Source organism: Syngnathus typhle, linkage group LG16, assembly GCF_033458585.1.
Source record: "Syngnathus typhle isolate RoL2023-S1 ecotype Sweden linkage group LG16, RoL_Styp_1.0, whole genome shotgun sequence".
NCBI lineage: Eukaryota > Metazoa > Chordata > Actinopteri > Syngnathiformes > Syngnathidae > Syngnathus > Syngnathus typhle.
Genome location: NC_083753.1, coordinates 7,527,261 through 7,553,338, shown reverse-complemented (window position 1 = coordinate 7,553,338; position 26,078 = coordinate 7,527,261). Strand labels below are relative to the sequence as shown.

At 49.3% G+C, this 26,078-nt stretch overlaps 2 protein-coding genes across 4 annotated transcripts; both read right to left on the bottom strand.

Annotated features, from left to right (window-relative positions):
• Positions 1-174: 174 nt before the first annotated feature.
• Positions 175-5,239, bottom strand: map3k9 (mitogen-activated protein kinase kinase kinase 9). Its single transcript, XM_061300524.1, has 11 exons — positions 4,618-5,239; positions 3,695-4,108; positions 3,025-3,205; positions 2,663-2,811; positions 2,330-2,505; positions 2,026-2,266; positions 1,793-1,915; positions 1,594-1,717; positions 1,372-1,484; positions 665-1,285; positions 175-583 (listed from the first exon to the last, which is right to left on the bottom strand). Exons 1-11 carry the CDS (start codon positions 5,000-5,002, stop codon positions 216-218), a joined length of 2,895 nt encoding a protein of 964 aa, XP_061156508.1. The 5' UTR covers positions 5,003-5,239; the 3' UTR covers positions 175-215.
• A 298-nt stretch (positions 5,240-5,537) lies between these two features.
• slc8a3 (solute carrier family 8 member 3) lies at positions 5,538-26,071 on the bottom strand. 3 transcript variants are annotated; one of them, XM_061300390.1, is made up of 8 exons: positions 26,017-26,071; positions 21,870-23,717; positions 13,767-13,873; positions 9,866-9,883; positions 9,186-9,310; positions 8,824-8,923; positions 8,017-8,286; positions 5,538-7,912 (listed from the first exon to the last, which is right to left on the bottom strand). In XM_061300390.1, exons 2-8 carry the CDS (start codon positions 23,648-23,650, stop codon positions 7,536-7,538), a joined length of 2,778 nt encoding a protein of 925 aa, XP_061156374.1. In that variant the 5' UTR covers positions 23,651-23,717; positions 26,017-26,071; the 3' UTR covers positions 5,538-7,535. The 3 variants fall into 3 exon arrangements, with proteins under 3 accessions (XP_061156374.1, XP_061156375.1, XP_061156376.1); XM_061300391.1 differs by lacking the exon at positions 9,866-9,883; XM_061300392.1 differs by lacking the exons at positions 13,767-13,873; positions 26,017-26,071 and having other exon boundaries at positions 21,870-22,010.
• Positions 26,072-26,078: the final 7 nt, after the last annotated feature.

Here is a 26,078-nt window from a genome sequence, read left to right as displayed (position 1 = left end):
TGATGTCATGGATGATACACGATGCCGAGTACGTAGACAAAATCCTAATGGACGTTTCCTTTAAGTCGGATGCAAACAAGCCGCTGCTGCTTTCGAGTAAATGGTGCAGTCGTGAAGTGTCAGCCAACAAGTAGTGAGCGTGTACTTACATTCATGATGCTTTTTTTGGGGGGCGGGGGGTGCTTATCGTGATGTGGGGAACGATTGGGAAAATGTTACTCAAAGCATCCCGCTGAGTCTTTGCTGCGCAGAGGCACGGTGCTGTCGCGGCACTGCCGCTTGTCCGGCGTGTCCAGCAAGTTGCGCCCCCTGTAGGGTGAGTAAGGCGTGGGCGCCTCCTCCACCGTAGGCGGCGTCTCCGCGCTGGAGGTGTGCGCCGCTGGGGAGTTGCCGCGCCCTCGGGGTTCCGGGCGGAAGGCGTCGCAACGGGGCCTCGCCGAGGGGCGGGGCCGCGCTAGGATGTCCAAAGTTTTGGGGCGCTCGGGGGTGCAGCGGCGCCGAGGGGTGGGGGGGAACACCACATTGGGGTCCGGGAGGCGGGGGACGGGTGAGAAGTTGTCGGTGAAACCCCGAAAGGCGCTCCCTGGGGGAGTGCAATGAGATCGTCATGTTGTTGTGCGCCAAATGATTGTTTTTCTAAAGATGAGCTCAATGTTGCTCTTACCTGTGTTCTCCAAGATGGCTTGCTCCGGCAAAGGTTGGAGGTTGTTCTGCAGGCAGCTCTTCCGGATGGCGCCGTCGGACGGCGTGCGTCGCAGACCCACGGTGCGTGTGCCGCCGCTCGGCGCGCAGGGCACATGCGTGGGCGTGAGCGACTGCCGTGGGTTGCGCTTGAAACTCTCCAGGTGGGTGTTGACCAGCGCGTTGCCGTGGCGACGCGCAGGCGGGACCGCCGCCGGCAGCTCGTCACTGTCGGAGCGCAGCAGCGAGCGCGTGGACGAGTCGCGGTCCGGGGACGGCGGGATCCTCAGCGGGCTGTCCCGGCGGAAGAGTCTGTGCGCGTGGAAGAAGGCGTCCCAGCGTGATTTGCCGCCCTCCTCCGGCCGAGCAAAAGTCAGCAAGTTGTGACCCAGCCCGGCCGCCGCCAGCAGAGCGCCGCAGCCCAGAAGCATCAGCTCCGTGCGCCGACCTCCGCCAGGGCTCTTGCGGCTCGGCGTGGCTCCCGGAATGTCCGCAAAGGGATCGGCGCCGGCCACCGATTGGTCGTCTTCTTGGCCGTGCAGGCACAGGTACGTCTGAGCTGGGCCAGCTTCTGAGCCGCTCACAAAGCAGCTGTCTTCGTTTTCTACAAGGACAAAATGAATTCATTGGGAAATCGACACAAAAATTCAACATTTCATGCACTACTTTAGACAAAGAAGCAGAATTTACCAATCTCCAGGAGGCAGGGCACGCCTGGCACGGCGGGGCTGTGTCTGGGGGAGCGGCGCAGGTTGGGGGCGCTGCAGGAGCGCTGGCGGCTGCCCTCGGCGGCGGGCCTCACGCTGTCGCCAGTCATGTTCGCATTAGCATAGTAAGGAACGCCGCCGTGATTACACATTTTCAAAGCAACTTTTGATCATTCAAGAGTGGCAGGCATGTACGTGTGGTTACCTGGGATCAGCGCTGTGCTCGCGGTGCACTCGCGTCCTGCCCTTCTTCCTTGACCCTCTCCTCTCTAACTCCTCTTCGCCTGCATTGCAAGCCCAGCCGCCGCAGCGGCCCTCACGCGGCGTGACTGAGTGGAAAATAACGTTGGGATTGAGCTGCAAGTCAAACCACTATATTATCATTTATATAAAAGTTTGCATACGCTGGATGGCTCGGAGGCGAGGGAGCAGCGGCGGGCTGGTGGGGGGGCTGGAGCCACTGCTGAGCAAACTTCTGCGGCGGTCATGTGACGGTGATGCCTGCACGGTGATCTTGTGCTGGAAATCTAAAAAAATCAAAAGTAGTTTTATTTCCAACAGAATACGAGAAGTTTATCTTTGAAGGACACCTGGAGATGGCTACAATTAGCCTGAAACGCTGTTGCTGCAAAGTTACCTAGCGGCAAGCTAATCCGGTTGCCATCCTTGACTTTAAGGCGGTTGCGCCGGAACTTTCCCTGGCGGCGTTCTACATGCGGCTTGTCGCGGTACAGTTGGTGGATGATGATGTTGAGCTCGCGCTCCAGGATGTGGATCTCCCGCTCGGCCAGCTCCTGCTCGCGCCGCCGCAGCGCCTCCTCCTGGCACTTCTGCTGCAGCGCCGCCTGCGTTAGCTCCTCCTCCCACGACCGCAGTTCCTGATGCCAAAGTTGGGATGTTTTCCAATCCTACGAGACACTTCATTAGGCACACCGTCCTACCTTCTCTTTGGCCCGCAGCTGGTCAAACATCTCTTGTATCTCCAGCTTCCAGTCGTCCTGCAAGGAGCAAAACGACTCTGCCGGCATCTCGAAAAACCCGGACTCCTCGATGGCGGTCAGGTGATCTAGAATGTTGGCGAAGGGCGGCCGGGAGTGAGGGTCCGAGCTCCAGCAACCTGCGATCATGACGATGATATCACAGTTGGAGATGACCAATGGAACCGGGTGGCAGAGCCAAAATGAGCTCCTCAAACCAAAATGGCCGACTTCAAGTGCATCTCAAAGGGAAAGTTTTAGATTTCAAGTTGCTTCGTCCATGTGAGCACGTCTTACCCTCCATGAGGCGGGCAAACGGTTCGGGACATGTGGAGGGGATCGGCAAGGCCAGCTTGTTCATGGCCACGCCGTAGGCCACCGCCAGACTGTCGATGCCCCGGAACGGCACTTCGCCCGTCAGCAACTCCCACAGCAGCACGCCGTAACTACCGGAGCAAAATCCACAAGCATATTTCATGACGAGGAGTTCACAAACAAAATCGTCAAGCAGCTTTGAATGTAGCGGATGTTAAGATGTGTTCGGATCGTTGTGGATCGTCTTTGAAAAACCCCTGTCGCTACGGCAACTCGCATCCCCAGCTTAACTTTGTTTTCACGTTTTGGGGACGTGCCGCAAAGGTCCCCGGCTACTTGCCCACCTCCAAACGTCGCTACCCTTGGAGAAGGTGGACGAGCGGATGACCTCGGGCGCCATCCAGGCGTAGGTGCCCGCCGCGCTCATCTTGGTGGTGCACTGCCACTCGCGTGCCAGCCCAAAGTCTGTAATCTTCAGCGTCTTGTTGCTCAGGTCATCCCCCACGAGCCTCTCCAGGATGAGGACTGGGTGGGGGGCGGGGGGGGGGAGAGGTATGACGAGGTGGTTGGGGGGGTGGTAAGGGTTTTGCGCATGTCGTGGAAAGCAAGGAGGATTCCGAATAAAAATAAATTTCAATGAAGCGGAAAGCAAGATTAACACAAACATGGAGGGCAGAGTGGGGATAAAAAGGGGATTTGTAAGAGGACGAGGTTAGGAGCAGAAGAAGAGAGAAGAAAACAAGACGTCGTGAGACACAGGCTGCGTTCGGCGTCGCCCGCCCATTCCTTACTCGTTACACCGCCGTCCTTCGCTAGCCAATGGGAAGCAGCTAGCAAAGGCTCGCCAATAGTTACTGTGTGTGTGTGCGCGCGTGTGAGGAAAATCCTTCCTAATAAGTTTCAGGAGTTAAAGGATTACAGACAACCACACAGAAAACTTTTTTTTTCCGATCTTATGTGTACAACTACAACAAATGAAAAGTGAGAAATCAAATTGCTGCAGAGGGTTCCTACCATTGCTGGACTTGAGGTCTCGGTGAATGATCGTGACGATGGCTTGGTCGTGAAGGTAGCGCATTCCCCGGGCGACCTGCACCGCCCAGTCCACCAAGGCGCAGGGCGGCACGCGTTTGCCCGCCAGCACCCGGTTGAGGGCGCCGCCGCGGGCGTACTCCATCACCAGGCACAAGTTGGGCTGTCGGAGGCAGGCGCCCAGAAGTGCCATCACGTTGGGGTGCTCCAGCATGGCGAAGAGCTTGGCCTCCTGCCGCACGCTGGCCAGAGTCTGCACCGGGTCTTCGTCGGGGTCCCGCCGCGCCGCCTTCACCGCGACCTCTGCGCCGCGCCACACAGCTCGATAGACCTTGCCGAATCCGCCCACGCCGATGATCTCCTCTATGGCCAGCTCAGAGAAGTCAATCTCCAGGACTGTGGATGGAGGAAATCAAAAACTTGTGTATTAATTCCATAAATGCCCATGGAAAGTTTCCAAGTGCAGCTACGCTCCCAGTGGGACCCCCTTCTCCTTGAGCAGACCCTCATGAATATTTCAGGTGCTGCGTGAAAGTAGGCCAGCAGAGGAGGACAACAGCCCAGCCCAAACAAGCAAGGCTCACATCTCAACCTTGTTGTTGTCCCAGCGCTTGTGGTGCATTTTTACAAAAACAAATCATCAATCAAATTTAGATTAATCGATATTCCAGCCTTTTCTGGATCATTTGGGGTTTCAACAATTATTACAGGCAGTTATACGCATCCCGAAAGATGATTCGAGATGCATCTTGGGAATGAAGTCACCGCTAGCTCTTAAAAAAAAAACACAGCTGCGGAAATAAGGAGGGGAATAAAGTTGAAAGTTTTTCTCATGACACTTTAATGACCATTTGATGCATTCGGCGTTGATGTCAATCGACGGTAAAGCACAAAGGGGTACTCACGGTGAAAGGGGGGCACTTCCTGCGACGAGGCGGCCCGCCTCTCCTCCGGCACGCCCCTGCTGACATAGTTGCAGGGGAAAATGCCCACACGGTCGGCCACCACGCCGGTCCACCATCCCTCGTCCCCAGACACCAAGGAATCCTTGGACAGCACCTCCACAAGGTCCCCCCTGCGGAGACTCAGCTCGTCGTCCGCCGTCGCCTCGTAGTCGAACACGGCCGTCCAGCGGCCGGCAGGTGCCACATCCGGCGGCTCGGCGGCGTTCTCTCCATCCTCCTCCGGCGTTGGCCAGCGGAAAATATCGGCTTCATAAGAGGAGGGGGGGACGCCCGAGCCGGGGCTCGACGTGTGCTCCGCCGAAGCCGCTTTGGGGGAGACATCCATGGAGGCGGTCCATGGGACGGCCCGCAGCCCAGCGGCAGGCGCATTCACCTGGCGGCCCGCTAGCTAGCTAGTTTAAGTCGCGGTTAATCCCGCGCGCGATCTGCAGCTCACGCGGCCGAGCTGCATTGTGGGTAATAGGGCCTCATCGTGATTGTGGCTCCGGTCACATAAAAGCACACGAAAATATCACAATCAGTGCGAGCTGCGAGCAGCGCATCTTCCGCGTCAAAATGCCAATCTGTCCTCCTATTGGTGCGCGTGCGCGTCACTCAGACGCTTGGACCCGCCCTATAACACGACGTGACGTCACAGACGGGCCAGTTACTGTCCATAGCAAAAATCATATTAATTATTCATCTTACTGGAAAACTTCAGAACAATAAGTGTACAATAAATATTATCACAATTTAAATAGTTTTCAATTGAAGTAGATTTTTTTTAGAGCTCTCAATTTGATCATTTAAAAACAAAACAACCTAAGATTGGGTTGGTTGGCTATAAAAACAAAATATGATGAAAAAGAAGAATTTGCATGTTTCTTGTGAACCAGAAAGCTGATTTTATTCCACAGTAGAGAACAAAAGAAAACAGTTAGAATCTCAAAAAACACTTTGGAAAATTCCTATTTTTTTCCCCATTTTTTTTCCTTTGAAATTTGACATCTCATAGCAGGCCCGGGAGAACTTTTAAAATGTAACCTCCCCCGACCCCAAACATCGCGCCTTTTACAAAAGACCATAAAAGTGAAACACTCACAAAGTCCAGTGAGGTCTCTACAAAGTCACGTGACTGATTTTGAGCATTAAAAAAAAAAAAAAAAAAAAGATTCCACCACATATCCTGGCACAGATTTTAAAAACACAAATGAGTCAAGGCAGAGAGGAAAAACGCCAATGTTGTCGGTTTAAGTGACATAGAAAGAGAAGAGAAACAAACAAAAAAGATCAAATGTGGCTCAAGAAGTGCGTGAAAAGGTCCTTTTTTTCATGTATATGTACAGAAGCTTTTCCAATTAAAAAGAGGAAGAGAAGAAATAAAAGAAACTGCCTCAAAGTAGACAAACTGTGTATCTTGTTTACAGTGGAACCTCTGATTTTGCTTTTTCTTTGGTATTACAGTTTGAGCCTGGAACGACATTTGACTTTATTAATGATTTCAGTGTTTTGGGGGGGTTCAAATATATATTTAGCCGATTCTGCTTTGGTGAAAGGTACTTAGTGGTGTTACAGTAATGACGTTCCCTTCTGCTCTTTTTATAATACAAAACAAGTGATGCAATTATGTGAAGATATTAAAAGAGTAAGAAATTAAATAGTATTCATAAATATTAAGGTACTGGATAAGACCTGGTGTTCGCACAGTAGTGATATTACCTTCCATAAAATAAAAGGTAAGGTATTACCTATCGTGGTGTTACAGTAGTGGTATTATAACAGCAGTGCTGTTACGTTCCAGACTTTTTAAAATATAAATAAAAAAAGTTGAATATTTAATAAATGGTTACTTTATCAAATTACTTCAAAATCATTGTACAAAATAAAATGTAAGTATTTGTAAGATACCGGATGATTATTCATGTTGTCTTCCTATTAAAATTAAATAAATAAACAACAATAACATTTAAATAAAATAATTTGTTGAAGTAGTTCTTTTCTCTTTTTTTTTTTTACTCTACACGAAATGACGTGTGCGGAGAAGGGCACGCTCTTTATTTTCCAGCTTAGTTGCTGCCCTCAGGTGGCAAAAAAATAAGAATGCAGCTTTTAAAAATAGTTTTTAAAAAGGGCCATTTTCACATAGTTTTAAAAAGGGGCCATTTTCACATGTTCTCGCTTGCAAAGTGCTTCATACATCAAAGTCGACAGCAAAGTGCAATGGAAGGAAAAAGTAGAAAAATACTTCTCTGGATGTATCCACTGTATCTCTGCAGCAATTATTTCTCATTATTCTTTTTGATTGAAAACTTGTGAGCGGGTGCTATGAGACCGAGATATGTATTTGACTCGTTCGTGACTAAAACAGCGATGTGTGACCTTCAAAAACATCAAGACACCGTTCCAGGATGTAGTCTTATCCCTCGCTCTTTTCGTGAGTGCACTTGAATGCTGAAAATATACAAGACATAAGGAAATATTATTTAAGAGCGATATAGAGAGTGGAAGTCATGTTCAATAACTGTCTGTGGTTGTGATTTCTCCAAAAAACACTAAGTCCATATTTCATCTGTTGTTTGGTTCCTTTTGTCACGTTTTGATCGGCAAAAATACTTTTCTTTACAAAGAAAGAAAAAAAAAAAGTCGCTCCTGGTCAGGTTGTTGCGAAAAATAAACTCTCCAGTTGTATAAGACTGCAGTCGCCTCCTTGCGGTGGAATGCTGGACCCCGTTCCTTGGCATCTTCTGGGCAATCCCCTTGGAGGTCCGCGCAGGGCGGGCAGCACCGCCTTCCGTGTGAGCCCAGCGGAAGGGCTTGAAGCGGGGGGTGGGGGGAAAGACGAGGGGTGAGGGGTGGTAGAAGTCTCTCCTGGTCCCCGTCTAAAAACCTTCTATATGACAGTAGGCCTCCAGGCTTGAGAAGAGGATGTAAAGGAACCACAAGCTGAATAAGAAACCCGACGTGGCCAGTCTGTGCCCGCGGGGCCCGCCCAGCTCGCCCCCGATGTGCGCCCGCCGCCGGTACAGCAGCGCCGTGATGGCCAGGAAGGCAAAGATGGTGAAGAGCGTGACGGAGAAGGCCAGCGAGCCGGCTTCCACCACAAAGGGCTTGCCCTTGTTGTGCCAGTAGATGGCGGCCACCGACCACGCCAGGCCGATGCCCAGGAACACGTTGACGGCGTTGCTGCCCGTCACGTTGCCGATGGAGGCGTCGGCGTACGTGTCCTGCACCGCCGCCACCTTGCTGGCAAACGTGTCTGTGGACAGAGAAGGGGGATTTTGAAAAAAATAGCTAGGTATAGCTAGCTAGCTCACTAGCTCAATCGGATCTTGACAATCCACATTGTCCAAGTATCCTGACCTGGCACGGAGGTCCCAAGCGCCACAAAGACGACGGCGGTGACCGAGTCCTTGAGGCCGATGGTGCAGCCGAAATGCGACGCCAGGTCGCCGATGACGGCCGTGAGCAGGCCGATGATGACGATGGACACAAAGAAGCACGCCCAGCCGTTCAGGTAGTCGGTGGGCGGCACGCAGGCGAACAGAACCTTCCAGAACACGGTCAGGAAGTGCATGACGTAGTCGAAGCAGGACGGCAGGCGTTCCTCGCCCGCGTCGTCTTCGTCCTCGTCTGGAATTGGGAATAGAAAGAGAACGATCAAAGTTATCAGCGTCCCAAAACTTTTGCTTGCCGTCTCAGTGTAAAAAAAAAAAAAGATCACCTCAGAACTTCCTAAGGTGGAAAAAGCAGAGCGAGTGAGCTGTGCGCTTATTCAAAGTGTCAGGCCTCGAAGGACCTGCGTGCCTTTTCCGGCCCGTAAAAGAAAATCACGCAAAGAGCCGCTGGATTGAATATTTCATGGCGAGAGTGACGATCGGCCGCCGCCGCCGCCGCTGCCTCTATGCATCATCTGATGAATGAATTTTTTTTTTTTCCTCTCTCTGCTGTCCGCAAGCGGGCGTCCGGTACTCTTCACTCGAATTCCAATGCATACATTTGAAGCAGAGGCGAGATGTTTTGATGCATAAGAATAGAAATCAGTTCCCCGTTGGATGAAAATATTTGCTCCACCTCCACAAGGTGCAACATGAGAGGTGTTTGAAGAAGAGATGAAAAGGAAATCAAAGATTTAAAATGAGCAAAGCTGACTAAAATGTCTTGCCTTACCTGCGCTGACGGTGATAGCCTCCATGAACTGCTCTCTCCATGAATTGGTGCCCACCACCAGAGCCAGGTTGGTCTTCTTGATCAGCTTGTCCACGGTGCTCTGTCATCACAAGTGCATCAGACACAGTGACCACAAGGTGGCAGCATCGCCTTTAACGTCCTAATTCAAAGCGGCGTACAATGATTAGCTTGAAATTGTTCCGTGACCAGACTGGAAATTCAAACCACTTTATCTTTTCATATTGACAAGAATATAAATGTAATTATTATGAGATAGTCTTAAGTTTTCTGCCGCCCTCTAGTGGTCAAACGCCTGAAGCTCATTTGTAAGTCAAGGTACCACTGCAATAACGCTTCCTCACCTTAAACTCGTAAGATTCTTCAATGATGACCTCCATCTTGGCGTGCACGCCCAAAACAGGCTTGCCCATTTCGGCAATGCGTTTGGCTTCCTCCTCATCTGATGTGAACTTCCTGTCTGGAACGTCTGCACAGACAAAAGGAGAAATTTAACATTTGATGGAAAAGTTCATTTTTGATATCAGGGGGGGCAATTAAATGAACTCATTCAGTGCCATTGACGAGAATAGACGTCAAACATAACTTGTGTACTATTAAAAACCAGAACTTTCTGGAGTCTAAAAATAAAAGGCCCGTGGTGGTGCTGAAGCGTGGACATGTGGATGCAGAGGCGGCTCAAGAAGGCAGCAGCGCGGCGCCTGCCTGCCTGCCTGCGAGAAGTTCCCAGGATGCAACACGCCTGCCGAGGCAGACACCTTGTCATCGTGCCGCTCTTTGCTGACAACACGCCTCTCGGCATTAAATATTAACAACGACGCCATTAAAGATCACAGCCGAGTGCTCCTCCGCTGACACGCGCGCACACGCATGCGTGGAAATCAATTACACAGCGTGCATGGTTGTGTTTTGTTTAAAATTCATCATCCCCTTTAAACTCCAGCCTGCTCTCATGGCAAAAAAAAAAATTAGTAGCAATGACATGCACACACACACACACACACACACATGATGGGGAACTTACCGTTGGCAAGCAGCATGGCTGCAGAGAACGAGAGGTGAAGATGAGGAAGATGACAGGAGGAGGAAAAAGAAACGGATGAGTGAAGGAAGTGGAAGAAGAAAAAAATGAAGACGGAGAGTAGCAGTGGAATGTGAGATTATTTTTCAAAATGATTCATGTTTGTCCTCGAGCCACGATAAATAATCCTTGAAATTTAAATATTAAAAAAAGAAAAGGATGAATTGAACACTCCAAACTAGCATTTACTGACTTGATCTTTGGTGATATTTGGAAAAAAAATCATTCAAAGCCGCAATGATGCAAAAGGACATTGATTTGAAGCGAGCAGGGCAAAACCATACAAACACACACATTCATCCATATCAGTGTTGCTCATAAAATATGCCTCACCCCCGAGCAACTTTTGAAATGATGACCCCGCCCCTGGCAGTCTGGGCCGAGCACATTTCTCCGTCTTCGAAGTAGCCTTGCTGGAGGCTAACGTTAGCGGCGGCGAGCGTGCTCGCGGCCACCGACGTGTTTTGCATGAAGACGATAGGTAACGTGGCCACCATTTTGTGCGCACAGAGACGTCAGAATCACGCAGCTGCTTTGCATTTCAGGAGGCTTTTGAGAAGGTCATCAGTGACAGGCACATAATGAGAGCCGATACTGAAAGGTTGCGTGCCCCCCCCCCCAAAGTGGTCCCAGAGGAGACCAGCATAATATCACTCTGCAACTTCCTCTTTTCTATTCCTGTCTGCTTCCATTTGAATCTATTACACCTCACCACCTCACTGACTGACTGACTGACTGCTGCTTGTCGCCATAGCAACGGTTACTAGACGACAACTCGCAGCGACTCTTCAGTCTGGGCGGCGGAAGAAAAAGTGGGGTGACGCACTTTTGTCGGCTACTCGGGAGTGTGAATCCGATTCTGCCATCCAACTCTTTCCCCTCCGATTCTGTGTTGATGTTCACACGTGACCGCTTTTTCAAAAAAAAAAAAAGATTTTGACGTCCTTCCAGCTCCAGCACCTCATTCCGCACACTTTCTGACGGGCGTTAGCGTTCAAAGATGGCGCCGGCGATGTTGAGCTTCAACAGCCAAATGTCACGACTCAAAGGCCCTCCGGTTGCCGCGGCGCCGCGCAGGAACGGCTTGGGAATCACTCCAGAATCACGGATGGGTAGATTTAATTCAAACGGCCGACGGGACCACTCGGGCATGTGCACACCGCTGACTTCATTCTTTTCCCGGAATGTCAAAAACTTGACACCCTAATGAAAGTCATCAAAAGCTACTCATTTAAAAGTCACGCTGCATTATTAACAATCTTTGAAGGAAAAATTCTCCATCATTAGTTGGGGGGAACTATCCAACTTTGTCATGATGAGGCACAGAAAGTATTTGGCTATAGAGTGAAATTGTTGTTGGGGGAGACAAACGCAATGCGTCAATTTCCCGGCTTTTGAGGATGCCTGGCGTGGGGGAGATTTCTCTTATTAAAAGAATAATGAACACTTGAATCCTTCTTGTATTGAGGGCGGGGATGTTAAATGGATGTCACGGCAGTCAATACTTTCCCCGAGTCTCTGGACATATTCATGCCGTCCCCCTAAGACTTCAATCAAAATGGTGTCATCTGTATTCAAGGAGCCCTGCTGTACTCTGGGATTGGAGTCAGACACCAGAAAAACAATTGAGGTTTTCATTTTTGGGGGGGGGGGGGTGTCTAAGAAATAAAACTGAAAATAACCAACTGCTGCGCTTAAAATGTAATGTAAGCACATGAAAGTTTTACCTTTGAACACCTGAGAACTGTAAACTGACCCATGTAGACCTGATCCAGAAAGACCTCATCCAGTCTGATTCCAAACAGATTCAAACCGTTCTGATTCAAACAGACCTGATTCAGACCGACCCGATCCAGATCGATCAGATACACGTCCAAACCAAACTGATCCAAAGAGACCAGATACACAAAGACCTGATCCAAACAATCTAAAGCAACCTGATCCGGACAGATCACAGACCTCATCCAGACATCCTGATTCAAAAACACCGGATCTTACGAGTCCTGATTCAAACACATTTTCATTGCAGGTTGAGTTGTGTTGAAAGGCGGCTTTCTTCTTCCTCTCCTTCCTTCACGCGTCTTGCAACATCAGGATTTATGCAGCTCGTGACCCCGCCTGGCAAAAGCGACGTAATGAGCTCAAGGTTCCGTTCCGCCGAGGGATTCGAGCAGCGATGAATCGGAATGGCTGACAGCCGGTTGGCTCACGTGAACGCTCGAGAGAGGAAAGCAAAACCTCGAAGGATTGCTGCTCAAATATTGAATCGGTATTTCATGTGGAAATCCTGAGGCCTGCCATGGAAAGTCCTTGGAAACGACCTTCCGGTAATGTCACATGATTCATGAGATTCAGATGGGAACAAGCTGAGGAATTTAAGACAAACACATCCCTCGGCCAGATACAAATAGCCTTCAAATCACGATATGATCAATAAACTCTTTCCATAAGCAATTATCAACTTAAGACAAATAAACGGCAAATCCAGTAAAGGCTTTTTCAGATTGGAGTCAACAGTGAGTCCGGTTGCTGACGAGACACGAGACAGCTCGGACGTCAGCGAGTGATGAAGATGCCGGATGACGGGCGGCGGCTAAGCGAGACGCATGTCAATAACCTGACACGCTAAAGTAAACGGCGCCCTCGCCTACCGGGAGGTCGCGAACGAGCCACCCGAGCGTCGGTGCGCTTGGCGTAGCGACGCTTGTGTCGCTAATGAGCATTTTTAATCTCGTACCACGAAAAGCTTTCATTCGTCTTCTTTTTAATGAACGTGCGATTTATGCTAATCTCCTCCATGTTCATATGTAGATTGTCGCTCATAAGAGATGATTGGGTTTGTTTTGGGGCGCCTTATTAAAGGCCGAGCGCGGGAGCGTAATGGAGGAATATTAAATGAGAAGTTGTCGTTTTGTTTGGGAGCCGACGCCATTTGTTTCTCCTCCTCCTGCTTTTTTTTCTTGATCTACCTTTAATCTATTTAACACAGCTCCTTGATTTAGCCGACGAGCTAACTTTTGCTAGCCTGGGGAAAGTGACTATTTGGGTTTGTAGATGTGTGGATAATTCGTTAATAGTTGCTTGAGGGGTGTTTTTCTTTTTCTTGTGCGAGTTAATTAGCTGAAGGAGGCGTTTGTTTGTGGCGTCGCCACACTGTGTTTTTAAGCTAACGCTAAAGCGTTACTCTGAGCTCCCTCCGTACCAGCTTGTCCACCTGGCCTCCAGCGTGGTTAGATAACAACAACGCATTAGATAACGGCGGCCTCGTGAAAAGACCCGATGGAGTTTTGTTTTTAGCAGACGTTAGCAAGCACGGAAACGCAAAGTTAATGATGAAAACAATTTGACATCGCCGCATTAGCGTTTAACTAGATTATCAGTCATAACACAGTCATCGGTCATCAAACTAAAGGTGCTCTTATGTAAAATGGGAACATAATGGATTTTAGATGACAAAATACAGTGAGAGGCAGTCAGTTTCGCATTAAAACATGAAAATAAGGATTAGGAGTCACTCAGGATAAATGCTAATGACAACGCTTGCCGCTAACATTAGGGCTAGCCGTCAAATGACGTCCAAACTGCTTAAAGGTACCAAAAAAAAAAAGCTAATACTAATTTCTGGTCAAACCTTATTTGTTGACATTATGAAACTAATGGTAGCTGGGGAATTTTAGCCTTAGCATCAGTTTAGCAAAAAAACAAAAACAAAGGAGAAGATGAAGAGCAATGGATTGTTAATTGGATAAGTGAGGCAAGATGAGGCTTGAGGGTAAGAAGGAGACTCCCCAAAAAAAAAGCAGAAGAGAAAAAGTGACAGAAAGCAAGCAAGAAAGCAGCGCACCTTTCTGGAGACTCATGTCCACCATGCGAGGCTCGGCCAGCTCCAGGAAGAAGTTCTTGTTCTTCTCGTACTCCTCGTCGTCGATGATTTTCACGCGGATTACTTTGCTGCGATGGGCCGTGAGGAAGAAAACAAAGAACAGGAGAAGGAGGAGAAGAAGGAAAAGTAGAAGAGGAGGTTAATATGCCATGGAAGGACAGAAAGTGGGATTAATCATCTGCATGGAGGAAAGGCGAGCAGGTGACGAGTGGTTAATGCAAACAGTGCGAGAGCATCTCAAGAGGTCAAATTAGAGGGTCAAAAGGTCAAGTTAGCTCTAATTTGACTCAAGATCAGGTAAAGAAATCTTGTAGTATGGCACATCACAAGCTTTTTACATTTGTTTTGGAGTTGTTTTTTAAGGAGGGGGCTGATGTTCCAAAGTGAGCCTCAGGCTGTCCGCCATGCATTATGCAAAAACGTCTTGTGCCATCTCCTCCTTAAAAAGTGAGCTGCAGTCATAACTTTTGCATCTGATTTTCCTCGGCCGTCGAGTTAGCAAAGCTGCCAAGTAAGAACTTTGATGACGTGCCCGCCTCCACCGTGCTTTTTTTTTTTTGATCGATGTAATATTGATGGGGCAGTCCAGCTGCTCAGTGGCCAGCTCGCCACAGGAAGGATTTTGATTTCCTCGCTATCAAACTTTTGAAAGTTTACGCTGGAGTTTTACTGCTTGCAACATTCGATATCGTTCTTTGCCCCTTGTTGAAGTTGATTCTTCAAACGTGGAATATGTTGTCGTATTAGTAGCAGTAGTAGGTACACGAGTCTCGTCGACAGGCATGACTATTTGAGAAGAGGCAGGCAAAGGAAGATACACTTCTAAAAATAGTTACGGATATTTTTCTCAAGGGGGAGTGTGAGTGTTGCCTGTGACATTCAACTGCAACCAAAACGCACGCCTGAGCACACAAATATGTGAAGAAGGAAAAAAAAAAAAAAAAAAAAAGCAAAATTGTGATCTCTTATTCACAGCCTGGGGGGATGCATGCGCACACAATGTGACACACAATTGTGATGCTGCAATTTCTTTTTTTCATTTTTCTTCTTTGTAAAGAATTTAGAATAGAATAAATAGCTTAAATAAATCAATAAAAGAGAAATAAAAAGGACCAATATGGTTCACAGCATTTACTTTTACACTTATTGGGGTCACAGGGAATCCCCGGCAGGGACACAAAGGGGCTGGCAGCCGGCCCACCGACACAAAAGGTGGCTCCGCTCGCGTGTTGGCAGCAAATTTAAGGCTCCCGCATTGTACGGCCGGCTGGCAAGGGGCTGCGGCGAGGCCGGCCGTTAATATCGTCTGGCGGGCGGGGGCGCGGTGTTAACGGCCAGGTTAACCTTCCCTCAATGGATATCGTTTATATTCTCGTCCCCGCCCCACGTGTGGAGATGCTCGGCAGCTGCGTGGCATCCTGCGGTTTAAAACTCACTCGGTCGTGTCCCGAGGAAAGTTAGAAGAAATAAATCACTCGTTATTTCATCATCACTAACGGTGGGATAAACGGTCGTCGGTCTTGGGCGGGCCGGAATGCTAATTCCATCTCGGGGAGCGTGTCGCCACCGTCTGTCACGTTTAATCTTCGTCAACATTAGCAGGCGGCGTGGCAGAAGACGTGATCGGGACTGACGTTCAAATGGCCGTCCGTCCAGGGAGTCTGTTTATAAATCTGCTGATAAAAGCGGAGTGGGCCCCGTCCGTGTGAGTCACGCCGTCTGCCGCCAAAGGAGCACAGAATCGAACTTCAGGTTTTCTCACGGCAAAGAGAACGAGCACAAGAACCTTCTGAAGGGCACCGACGAGAATAACCTTGAGTAACGTGCCGCGTGGTGCTTCACCAGAGGTCATTATCCATGTTTTTAATCGAGGAAATGGACGCGCACGGCAACTTCACACGGAAACGGCCTCGGACCGGAACGACGAGTTAAAGCTTCATGTTTTATGTATGCCCTCTTGTTTGCTCATGCACGGATTGACTGAGACCGGCTCGCCGAGCGGAGAGATGGAGCGCTGGCTAAAAGCCGAGCTGGTGTACAAAACACGGGCTAGCTACCACGGCGCGCCACGGTCAGCCGGCCATGCGGAAGGAACATGCCCAGTGCAGGCGGAGGAAGTGAGGGGTGACAAAGTGGTAAAAGAGGTCTCATGCACGGGAGGACCAGAAGGCAGAGGGGAGTCCCGGCCAGGGGACTCTTCCCGTGTCCCCTCCACCAGAATGTCCATTGCATAAATTAACAAAATGAAATATTAAAGCAGTAGAGCTCGTTCAAGCATATGAAATCCGCTGTCGTTTTTTATAATCGTCAAAAAGGTGTTTCCATTCCACTTGTGGAGTCCCACAGGGCACCGTACTGAGACCATGTGAGCAGTTTACAGCCAGATAGGAAATGGATGTTTCCGTCCATCAGGTTGATGTAAAAAGCGAGCCTTCATATCACAGCCGGTGCAAAAACGAGGGCGGCGCAGCGGGGCGGCGGAACAAACTACAGCCTTGCCTCTTCTTCCATCTCATTTCTCCTTACCCCATCTTGTCCCGCTATCGCTATTTCCGTACATCTTCTCCCCTCCCGTCCTTATTTTCAGCGAACCACCGCTGTGTTTACGAGCAAATGCGGGGATGCTGACCTGATTTTATGGGCCGCCATCGAGCCGTCGCCAACGCTGCCGACCTCTTACGTGTTGTTCATATTTTTGGGCATAGTATGTGTAAAGTGTGTTGACTTGCATAGCAGCCAACGAGAATTGATTGAGCCAAACTAGTCAGAAAAACCGTTGACACTAATTATACATGCGGCCTGCTAGCTAGCTAGCGTAGCTTCATTAAGTGTCTCTTCAGCCTTCTGCGACTGTCGTCTACATTATGCATGGGCGGCGGGCGCGACGTTGAGTGCTAGCTATTTATAGCCGCTCGCTCATTAGCTCATCTTACGTAATTGCTCATTAGCATTAGTGTTAGCGGAGCGTATCTCCAACACCGCCATTAAAAGTAATCGATGAGCTAAAGACCTTTGCGAGTGTGAGAGCGAGAGAGCGAGCATCTTTAAAGTGAAACTAAACGAGTCAATTTCGGAAACATTTGGTCAACTCCTAAAGACATATACATGTACAAAATACAAAAATACGATTTTAATTCACGAATATTTTTTTGGGGTCATCCTTCAAAGGCGACGTCGAGCCTCGGCTGAAATGCCGCGAGGCTGTCCACTAAGCCACCGTGTCGTATTCTATAAATAAATAAACCAAGAGGCAGGAAAAGCAGTGATGAGATTCCTGCTCCTTCCCTCCAGGAAGTCCTGCCGCTTCTCCTCTCTGTCTGAGGGAGGCTGCGTTGCCATGGCAACCGCACAAAGTGTGCGCGAGTGCGCGTTAGGCAGCGGCACAGCATTCCCGGCTCGTACTGCAGGCTTTATTTTTAGCACGTGGCAGTTACATAATCAGGGTGACACTGAGGGGGAATCAAACGGGAAAACATCCTCTGTGCTTCTCCTCTCGTGTCCTTTTTTTTTTTTCCCTTCCTTTCATCCTTTTGTCTGGTCATTACCGACGAGGTCGGGAATCCGTTTGAATGGTTAGTTTCTTCGATTTTCCAAAAACTAAATCGTCTGTTCTATTTAAAGTTGAGTCTGCTGCAAACTTTATTGTCCATGATGTTTATGACAACATGTACATTAAGTTTTGCCAGGAGGAAATGATCTTTAAATGTTTTTTCATGTATGCAAAAATAGCATTTTTTCGTTTGACGTGATGCACGTCGTCTTTTTTTTTTGTCTTTTTTTACACAAATTCACGCCTTTGATGTTTCCGAAGGCTTTGCGTGTTTGCTGCATTCATCAGTCACCGATAGACAAGCCCTGCTCCTCCTCCTCCTCCTTCTCTTCTATTGACATTCTGATGAAGTGTCAGGGCCAAGGAGTTCCATTAAAAGGGCTGCAACCACAAGTTATAGCATGCGCGCACACACACACACACACACACACACACGCACACACACACACACGCACACACACACACACACTGAAGCAGGTTAAGCTCGAGACAAGATCAGATTAAAAGGGCCTCCTATATATCGCCGCCCGAACGATGGCGAGCACTCTGGCAGATCACGGCGAGGCTTCACTTTCACTTTCATTTTCCCTCGGCAACCGTTTTGACCCTGACGTTGAAATATGCAATAAGTGCAAGGTCCTTGTGTTTTTTTTGGCTCCAGGGTGCAAAATAAGGGCCTGGAATTTATTTAAATAGTTGACTTTTTTCTTTTACCTGACATCTGTAGTGCTTTCAAGTATTTAAAGTCCCAAAAGAATGTGTCTTGTGGAATGATTCATCAAAGACACATCAAATCGCCGCAACGGATAAAAAAGACCTGGCAAGAAAAAAAGAAAAACAACGTGCGCTAATGACGCTAGCCCTAACGATGCGCCTGCTAACGAGAAGAATTTGGTCAAGACATCAAAGATGTTGTCATTAGAAAGTCTTGGATGATCTCTAACGAGGGGAACGAGAGGAGCGCTTTCAAAGAAGTCGTCGCCCACACGCCTCGTCTCGTTCGAGGCGACTTCGGCTCGCTTTTCCTCCACTCTTTGTTTCCGGGCCTCTCGTTATCCACCATCTTCTTTTTTTTCCCCTCTGGAAATACCCCCTCCTTCCCTCTCATATTTATCTCAGTCGGATTTCTTGTATTATAATCTTTTTCTCCTAAAACTTTTTTAATACTTTTTTTGCAGTACTTTTAACTTCTAGTCGGAACTATTCTCATTAAATGTAGTCTTGTAACACATCCCATAAGTTTTTTTTCCTTTCAGTAGACTTCAACAGGACTTTCTTCTGGTTCTACACTTTCTTTTTTCAAAGTGTTTATTTGTGGCTACTTGAACCGCTGAGGGAAGTCCATGCAAAGTTTGGATGCGGTCCCTAATGCCTCCAAAATGAGTGCAGGTTCAGACAAAAGTCGGCCGCCATCTTGAACCAGTGCCCGGGGGGCTTCAATAAAACATGAAGGGAAAAAAAGGAGAGTGGGAAATGCTCTTCCCATTAGCTTGGGAGAGATGATCCCCAACAGAAAGCGCTGGGAGGTGGCAATAGAGCAGGAGAAGCCAAGAACATTGCTTCCCTGACAGGATTACATAAAAGGAGCTGATGGAGGGGAAGATGAGGTGGAGTGTTGTAAAGAGGAAGAGGGTTCCCGCGGGGAACCGGCAGAGCTGCGATCCGCCAGTGTAACCTCTTCATCTTTCGCCAGGGAGTGCGATGTGACAAGCCGGCCAACGTCTCCAGCCCCAGAGGCTTCTGTGCGAGCGTGTTTGTTTGCCAAACTCAAATCATCGCCTGCCTCGTGTCCGGCTTCCTCCCACCCTGATCACCGTTCACCTTCATGACCGAGCCTTCGGCCTTGCCTCCGACAAGACCGAATTCACACAAAAGCATCCTCGTCATGCCCAAATGGGAAAAGTCCAAAATGGGAAAACTCTGCCTTTTTGTTTGGCTCAACGCAAGCGATCGGTTTCTTCTTCCAATATGTGGCGAGCACATGGCTCCACTTTTATCCCCCCCCTGAGGCATCGAGCGGGAGTCGGGTGAGCGGCCGACTGCCTCGGGGGGCCTCCAACAAGGGTTTTCCTCCGGGATGAAACTGGCCGGTGTTTAGGAGTGATGCACAACAATGCTTTCGCCTGAATGATTCCAACACCCTGCTCTTCTGGTGCTGGATATAAAGAATTATTTATGCGCGAGCCGCTTCTTTTATCTACCGAGCTGCAGACATGACAATGGAATTATTTTAAGATTTGAAACGCTCCTATTTTTGATTTTCAATTTGAAAAAAAAAAAATCCCCTCAAATCTGAGCTTGCACAACTTGACCATTTTGTATTCGCCCGATCCCCGGTCAGATTTACGCCGCATTCGATGAGGCGGGGAAGGAGCCCGGTGACACGGCCGGTGCCGGATTGCGTTATAAATAAGCCTTAACTTAATTGCGTTCCCCTGACGGAGAGCGCCGAATGCAGCAGGGCCAGCATATTTATTACCACTCAACCTGCGCGAGTATGTGTGTGTGTGTGTGTAGCGTTTAGTAGCACCAGTGTGTTTGATCAGATAAGAACATGTCTCCTGAATTGCCTCCTATACGTTTTTTAATCCCCCAATCTGCGTCATGTCAGAACACTCATTGACACTTGACTTGTTGACAAGAATGCGCAATTCGGAATGGCCTACTGCCAAATTGTTACAGCGGGAGTCAAATTCACATTTGGGTTTTCTTGAACAACAAAATGTCTTCACGCTGACAAAAAAAAAAAAGGGGTGAATGAATGAGCCAGTGCTGCATGGCGGTAAGGTGAACCTGCTGCGGCTATTCCAGGACGCCTTGAAAAGTACGAGCAAAAAAGAAATGCGCACGGTCGGCGGTTTGGCGGACATGTGTCGTGTCAGTCGTGGCATTGCGGCAGGGATCCGAAAATGGGAACGTGACCCCAAAGTAGGCCGTGGATTAGCCGCCCGCAAAATCATTTATGATTATTAGGTCCTGCCCTTTAAAAAGACCAATAAATAAATGTAAGAGGGTCTCCGGACCAAACAAAAAAAAGTTTGAGCAACCCTCGACGTGACCCGGCGCATTTACAAGCTCGCAGAGGCGCGACGGCGACGACAATTAGCGCAGCTCATGCTGCTCTGTCCGCTAATTAGTTTATGAATGTTTCAGCGCCTTGTTAAACACGCCGCGTCTCCGGGGAGGACGCCTCTGCCGACATGCAGCTGCCTCCGCCGTCCGTCTCTGGGTCAAGACGGTGAAGGAAAAAAAATGTAAATAAAAATATATAAATAAATTATAATAAATATATATAATAAAAAGAAATGAAATTTAATCAATGTATAAAATAAAAAATAAATAAAAGAATTGACATTTTGTCCGGATTTTTCGATTGTCACTGAAAGTTAGCTCAACTGCGGGCTGCTAGCACCGATAGATAAATCCATTCTCCAGCAAACCATGTGCGGTCCAATAAATGGACAGTGCCATGTCTAACTCCGCCCCCCCCCCCCCCGAAAACAAGTGCCCTGCAACATGTCCTCCAAACAAATCACGTTTGGCATTTTGGGAACCTTTCCGAGCTTTGGGCCCACCTGCACACTATTCATCATCGGAGCGGCCCCAACACAATGGACGGATCGATCCACAACGCACGGCGACAACTTTCTGGCCGTAATACAAGTGCTCTTCCTTTCTGCGTGGCCCCGCTGGGAAGTCTCTTCTTGCACATAAATCAAGACAACTTTCCCCCCCCCCTAGAGAGGCCGGCGTGCCCATAGGAGCTCTGCTGATCACCCTGACACTCGCCCCCTCCCCTTCCCCTCTAGAGTTGTGACACCAGCAGAAGGTCCCGCTGAGCGGAGGATGTCAGACGTGCGATGTCAATTTGATTCACAGCCTGAGCGCCCTTGTGTGCAAGGAGGAGGCAGCGCGAAAAAAAAAAAATCAATATTTCCAAAGATGCAATTCTGTAGCGTTTACACGGGACAAAAAAAAAGGCAGATAGAAAGATAGGAAGGTCAGGACACGGTTTATCTTATTACATATAATCCTGCTACGGTGTGTTCTTGTTTCGGGAAAAAAAAACACGTATGACATTTGCATCCGCCATAATTCATTGAAGCCTTTTACCGCTCTGAATACCGACTTACGTCACTCTTACACTTTGTGTGATTGCTTGGCCTCAAAAAGCAAAAGGGACACGTCAACAATTGAAATAAAAAAAAGAAAATTGAGAGGGGGGGGGGGGGAATCCATCGGGATTAGAGATGCCAGGTTAGCTGAGGACTTCCTGTTGCCACTCTTGTGTGACAAATCCTCACATTGAATCCCCCTCGCATGCAACACACACACGCGAGAGGAACAAACAAAGGTAGGCACGCTTGGATGAGGCTTCAAAAAAACATGTTTGTAGCTAACGGTTATTTAATCCGTATCATCAGACCATTCAAACGATCAGAAGACGGAAGAAATTCAGCACGGCTCAAATGCATGCCGTTCCCGATATAGATAAGAGAGAAATGGAGTCTTACCAGGTCTCGTCGTTCTTGAACTCCAGCTCGCCCAACGTGTCCTCGAAATCCTCGCCGCCGCCCTTTGCCAGCCCCTCCACGGTGCGGTAAGGCACGACGACGGTGCCGCGGGCGCCCGACGTCCGCAGCACCTTCACCTCCATGACGCAGACGCTTTCGCTGATGTGCATCACGCCGCTCTCAAAGGTGAAGATGCCGGCGTGGTCGTCGTCCAGGATGGTGACGGTGGCCACGGCGGGGAAGCCCAGCGCCGCTTTGGGGTAGGGTAGGCTGTTGGCCGACAGCAGTTCCTCCTCCGTCTCCAGCACGCGGAGGTTGCCCAGCCGCACGAAGAAGTGCTCGTCCTCCTCAAAGATGTCGTCGTCGATGATGCCCACGCTGATGTCCTTGAGCGTCTCGCCGGGCTTGAAGACCAGCGTGCCCTCGGTGAACTCGTAGTCGGCGCCGGCGTTGGCCGAGCCGTCCTCCGTCTTGTAGTCCACGCAGACGGTCTTGCCCATGTCGCCGCCTCGCCGGGTGACGGTGAGGATGGCGGCGCCGCAGTTTTCCAGGCACTGGTAGGCGGCGGGGTCAAAGGCCACGCGTGACACGTACTCCTCGGGCTCGTCGGCGCGCACCTCCAGACAGCTGGCGGACTTCTTGGCCTGCTCCGCCACGTGCTTCTTGAGGATGTTGCCGGCGCCCGTCATCATGCGTGTGGCTTGGATGCGGTAGAAGGCGCGGCTCTTCTGCTGGTGGGACAGCGCGTGGTAGTTGGCCATCTCCACCAGCTGGTCCATCTCTTTCTCCGGGTGCTTCTGTTTCAGGTCCTTGAGGATGCGGATCATGTCGCGGCGGGACTCGTCCGTCTCCCTGCCCTGCGCCGGGTCCATCAGATTGATGCCGCCGTCCACAAAGTGCGAGTTGACCCCCTTCCCGTCCATCTCGATGCCCTTGGGGGTGCGGTCGGCCTCGTTCTCGATGACGACGCCGCCGCGGTGCTTGTCGGTGCGGTACTTCCGCCGCATGAACTTGTAGAAGAGAAGGCGGCGGTCGGCCACCCAGGCCAGCAGCACGCAGATGGGGAAGAAGGCCAGCGTCACGAGGCCCTCCCAAACCTGCACCACGTTGGGCGAGAAGACGGCCAGGATCATGTAGAGCCAGATGTACGCAAAGACGCTCCAGCCGGCCGTGATGAAGAAGACCCGCAGGTGCTTGATCTTGCGCACCTCACCCTGAGGGATGACGGACACGCACAGGCCCACGATGACAAACATGTTGAAGGCGGCGCTGCCCACGATGGTGGACGGCCCCAGGGCGCCCGCTTTGAACTCGTGGCCGCAGACCTCGATGATGGACAGCAGGATCTCCGGGGTGGAGGAGCCCAAGGCCATGAGGGTGAGGTTGGACACCGTCTCATTCCATACGCGGATGGTAGCCGTGGTGGTCTCGCCGTTGGGCCTGCGGATGACCACCTCCTTCTCCTGAGACGTGATCACCTCGATGGCTGCCATGAACCGGTCGGCGATGATGGACACGCCCAGGAACATGTAGATCATGGCCACAAAGTACACGATGACCCGCGCGATCTTGTCACCCATGGAGGGGTCCTCGGGGTACCAGATGGGCAGGATGATGCCGGGGTGGCACTTGTAGTTCCCCGGGCAAGTGGCGTTGACGGGGCTGAGCGGCGGGCTCGGGGTGGTCCGGGCCTCGGCGCCGAGGAAGGCGGCGGCTGCCGAGAGCAGTCCCAACCAGAGCCGGGCCAACCGCCCCGGACTTATAAGCCTTGAGCCCTCCATGCACCCTCCTTGGTCTCAAGGGTCCTTACCGCACTGCGATCCAGCACGGGGCCTTGACTTCCACCACCTGAACACATCGGAAAAAACTTTCAACGACACGTTCTGGCTGAGCGCTCGTATTCTTCGGACTCATTTGACTTCTGTTCATGGAGTGGTTAGATAACTTTTCCCAGAAAGAAAGAGCGTGGGAGAGAATTTCTCCCAATCTCACGAGTGCAAAAATTCAGACGGGGCGACCTACTTTATAAGCAGCGTAATCGTGACAAGTTAAGGCAGGCCGGAATAAATATTCCCCCCCCACCCCTTCACTCTCTTTCTCTCCCTGAAAATGCAAATGACTCCGGTCTGGGAAGAAGACAGCAGAAAAAAAAAATGTAGCTAAAGTTTGTTTAATAAAACGCCAGCCTGCAGACCCGTTTGTAAATCACGGGAGTTGCCTTTCGGACGTGGAGACCAATTACGCCGACCGGAGCCTGATTGTGTTCAATTCTCTCGGGTGGAGGGCGAATGGCCGACTGACAAATATACAAACGTGGTGAGCTGGGAAGCAAACTAGCTCGCTCAGCAGGAGCTGCGGCCTGACTACGCAGCATCTACAAGAAAGAGAAAAAAAAAAAAACAGATGCTAAAAGAGCATCAAAGGCGACAGAAAAGACGCCGCAGATGTCTCGGACCGCGCTAACGGCGGGATGCGAGATGACGACCCGTTTAGCTGAGGTCAAGCATTTGGTCAGCATGTGTGAATTTTCTTCGTTAAGCTAACGTTAGCATTGCGCCAAAAGCTCGCCCGAGGGGGTGGCGGCGGCGGCGGCTCGGGAAGATTTCTTTTTGATTGTTTGCCTTGAATGGAACGGTCCACCCCATAAAAACAAATGGTACGTTCGGATCATGTCCATTTGTAGCGTCTTCCTTGTCCTAAAGATTTACAAGATTGATTAGGCACTAAACAATTCAATAGACACGCCCACGGCGTGTTTGTCAATTAAGTGCGTGAAGACTTGTGCATCAGAGCCGCCTCACAAACTTTGGATTTTTTTTTTTGTGTGATTATTGATTTTCTCGATGGAAGTACTTAGTGGTGTGTGTGTGTGCGTGACTTCTAAATGAGCAGCAAGACGACAACAACTTGCATACTTAATGACTTTTTTGCCCCATTCGGCTTGTCATCAAAGGTTTACTCAAAAGGATTCTTCCTTCAAATCTTACATTATATTTTCTATATTTTTGCATTTGAACTCGCCTGAACTCAATTAATGCAATGTTTATGCAATGTTTAATTAGTTTTACTCATGCTCCGCCGAACAAATTTTACATTACAATAAGTTTTTTGCTCCATTTAATTATTCATTCCTGCTCTGTGAAGAAAATATTACATGATCTTTTTTTTTTTTTTTTTGCTTTGCATTTGAACACGTTGGTACCTCGGTGTTCCTTTTTTTAAATTGGCATTTGAACTCGCATAAACTCAACTAAAAAAAATCGTTTCATGACTTAGACTGTTACAAGTTTCTGTACTTTAAAGGCATAAAAACATCATTAACGAGATTCTTCATTGTTGCTCCGTGACTTAAACGTTACATGACAACATTGGACTTGATTGCTCCAGTGAGTAATTACTTGCATTAATTGGTGTTAAACATTGACGACGGACAATCAGTCACTGTGCTGCCTTGCGGGGGGAGGTGGGAGGGAGGGGGGGCTCTCGTGCATATATGCCAGTTATTAAGCCACATGATTTATTCATGCGCTTGTGGATCTCGTATCCCCGTCAGCGTCAAAACGCTGTTCGGCAAGCCGATCACGTGGCTCGTTTCAAGGTAAGCCTTACCGGGATTCCTCTTAATTGCATTTCATTGATCACCAAAATATTAGGTGTGCATGGGAATTAGGCAGTTAAAACGGTTTGACTCTGGATTACACCATTTCCTCTGGGATTGTGCAACTACACACAACATGTTTGGTATTACTAAGAGGGTCACATTCATCGTCTGCGTGACATGACGGCCTTATTCTATTTTTGGACATATGTGTGCGTGTGCGTGGGGGGGTTCTTAAAAAAAAAAAAAAAGGGGGGGGTCATTTGAGCCGCACACTCAGCAGAGCTTCAGCTGTTGCTGATTAATCATCATCTGCTATACCTGAAGTGGAGGGCCAGGAATGAGGGAGGGGGGGATTCCCAATAACCCCCCCCCATGTCAATTCAAAAAAAACACATGTAACATTGTGCACGTTGTGTGTTACAATAAGAACATCGATGACGCGCCTATTAGAGCCTGGAGCATGCATACAAGATTATGAATTGATCCATCTGTCACACATGAATCCATAAACATGCAATATTATGACTATTATGGGGTGTCACTCACCTGGTTAGCTTGTGTCGAAGCTGCTGCACCACCTCCTCCTCCCCTCCCCACCCCCCCAAAAA

Coding starts and splice junctions, on each gene's coding strand:
- map3k9 (XM_061300524.1), bottom strand. CDS start 5,002: ATGGATGTCTCCCCCAAAGCGGCTTCGGCGGAGCACACGTCGAGCCCC. Junction 2,267..2,329: donor AGCTGCGGGCCAAAGAGAAG/GTAGGACGGTGT, acceptor CTTTGGCATCAG/GAACTGCGGTCGTGGGAGGA. Junction 1,286..1,371: donor GCCCTGCCTCCTGGAGATTG/GTAAATTCTGCT, acceptor TTGTCCTTGTAG/AAAACGAAGACAGCTGCTTT.
- slc8a3 (XM_061300390.1), bottom strand. CDS start 23,650: ATGGAGGGCTCAAGGCTTATAAGTCCGGGGCGGTTGGCCCGGCTCTGG. Junction 13,874..21,869: donor TTCAAGAACGACGAGACCTG/GTAAGACTCCAT, acceptor GGCCCATCGCAG/CAAAGTAATCCGCGTGAAAA. Junction 8,287..8,823: donor GGCTATCACCGTCAGCGCAG/GTAAGGCAAGAC, acceptor TCCCAATTCCAG/ACGAGGACGAAGACGACGCG.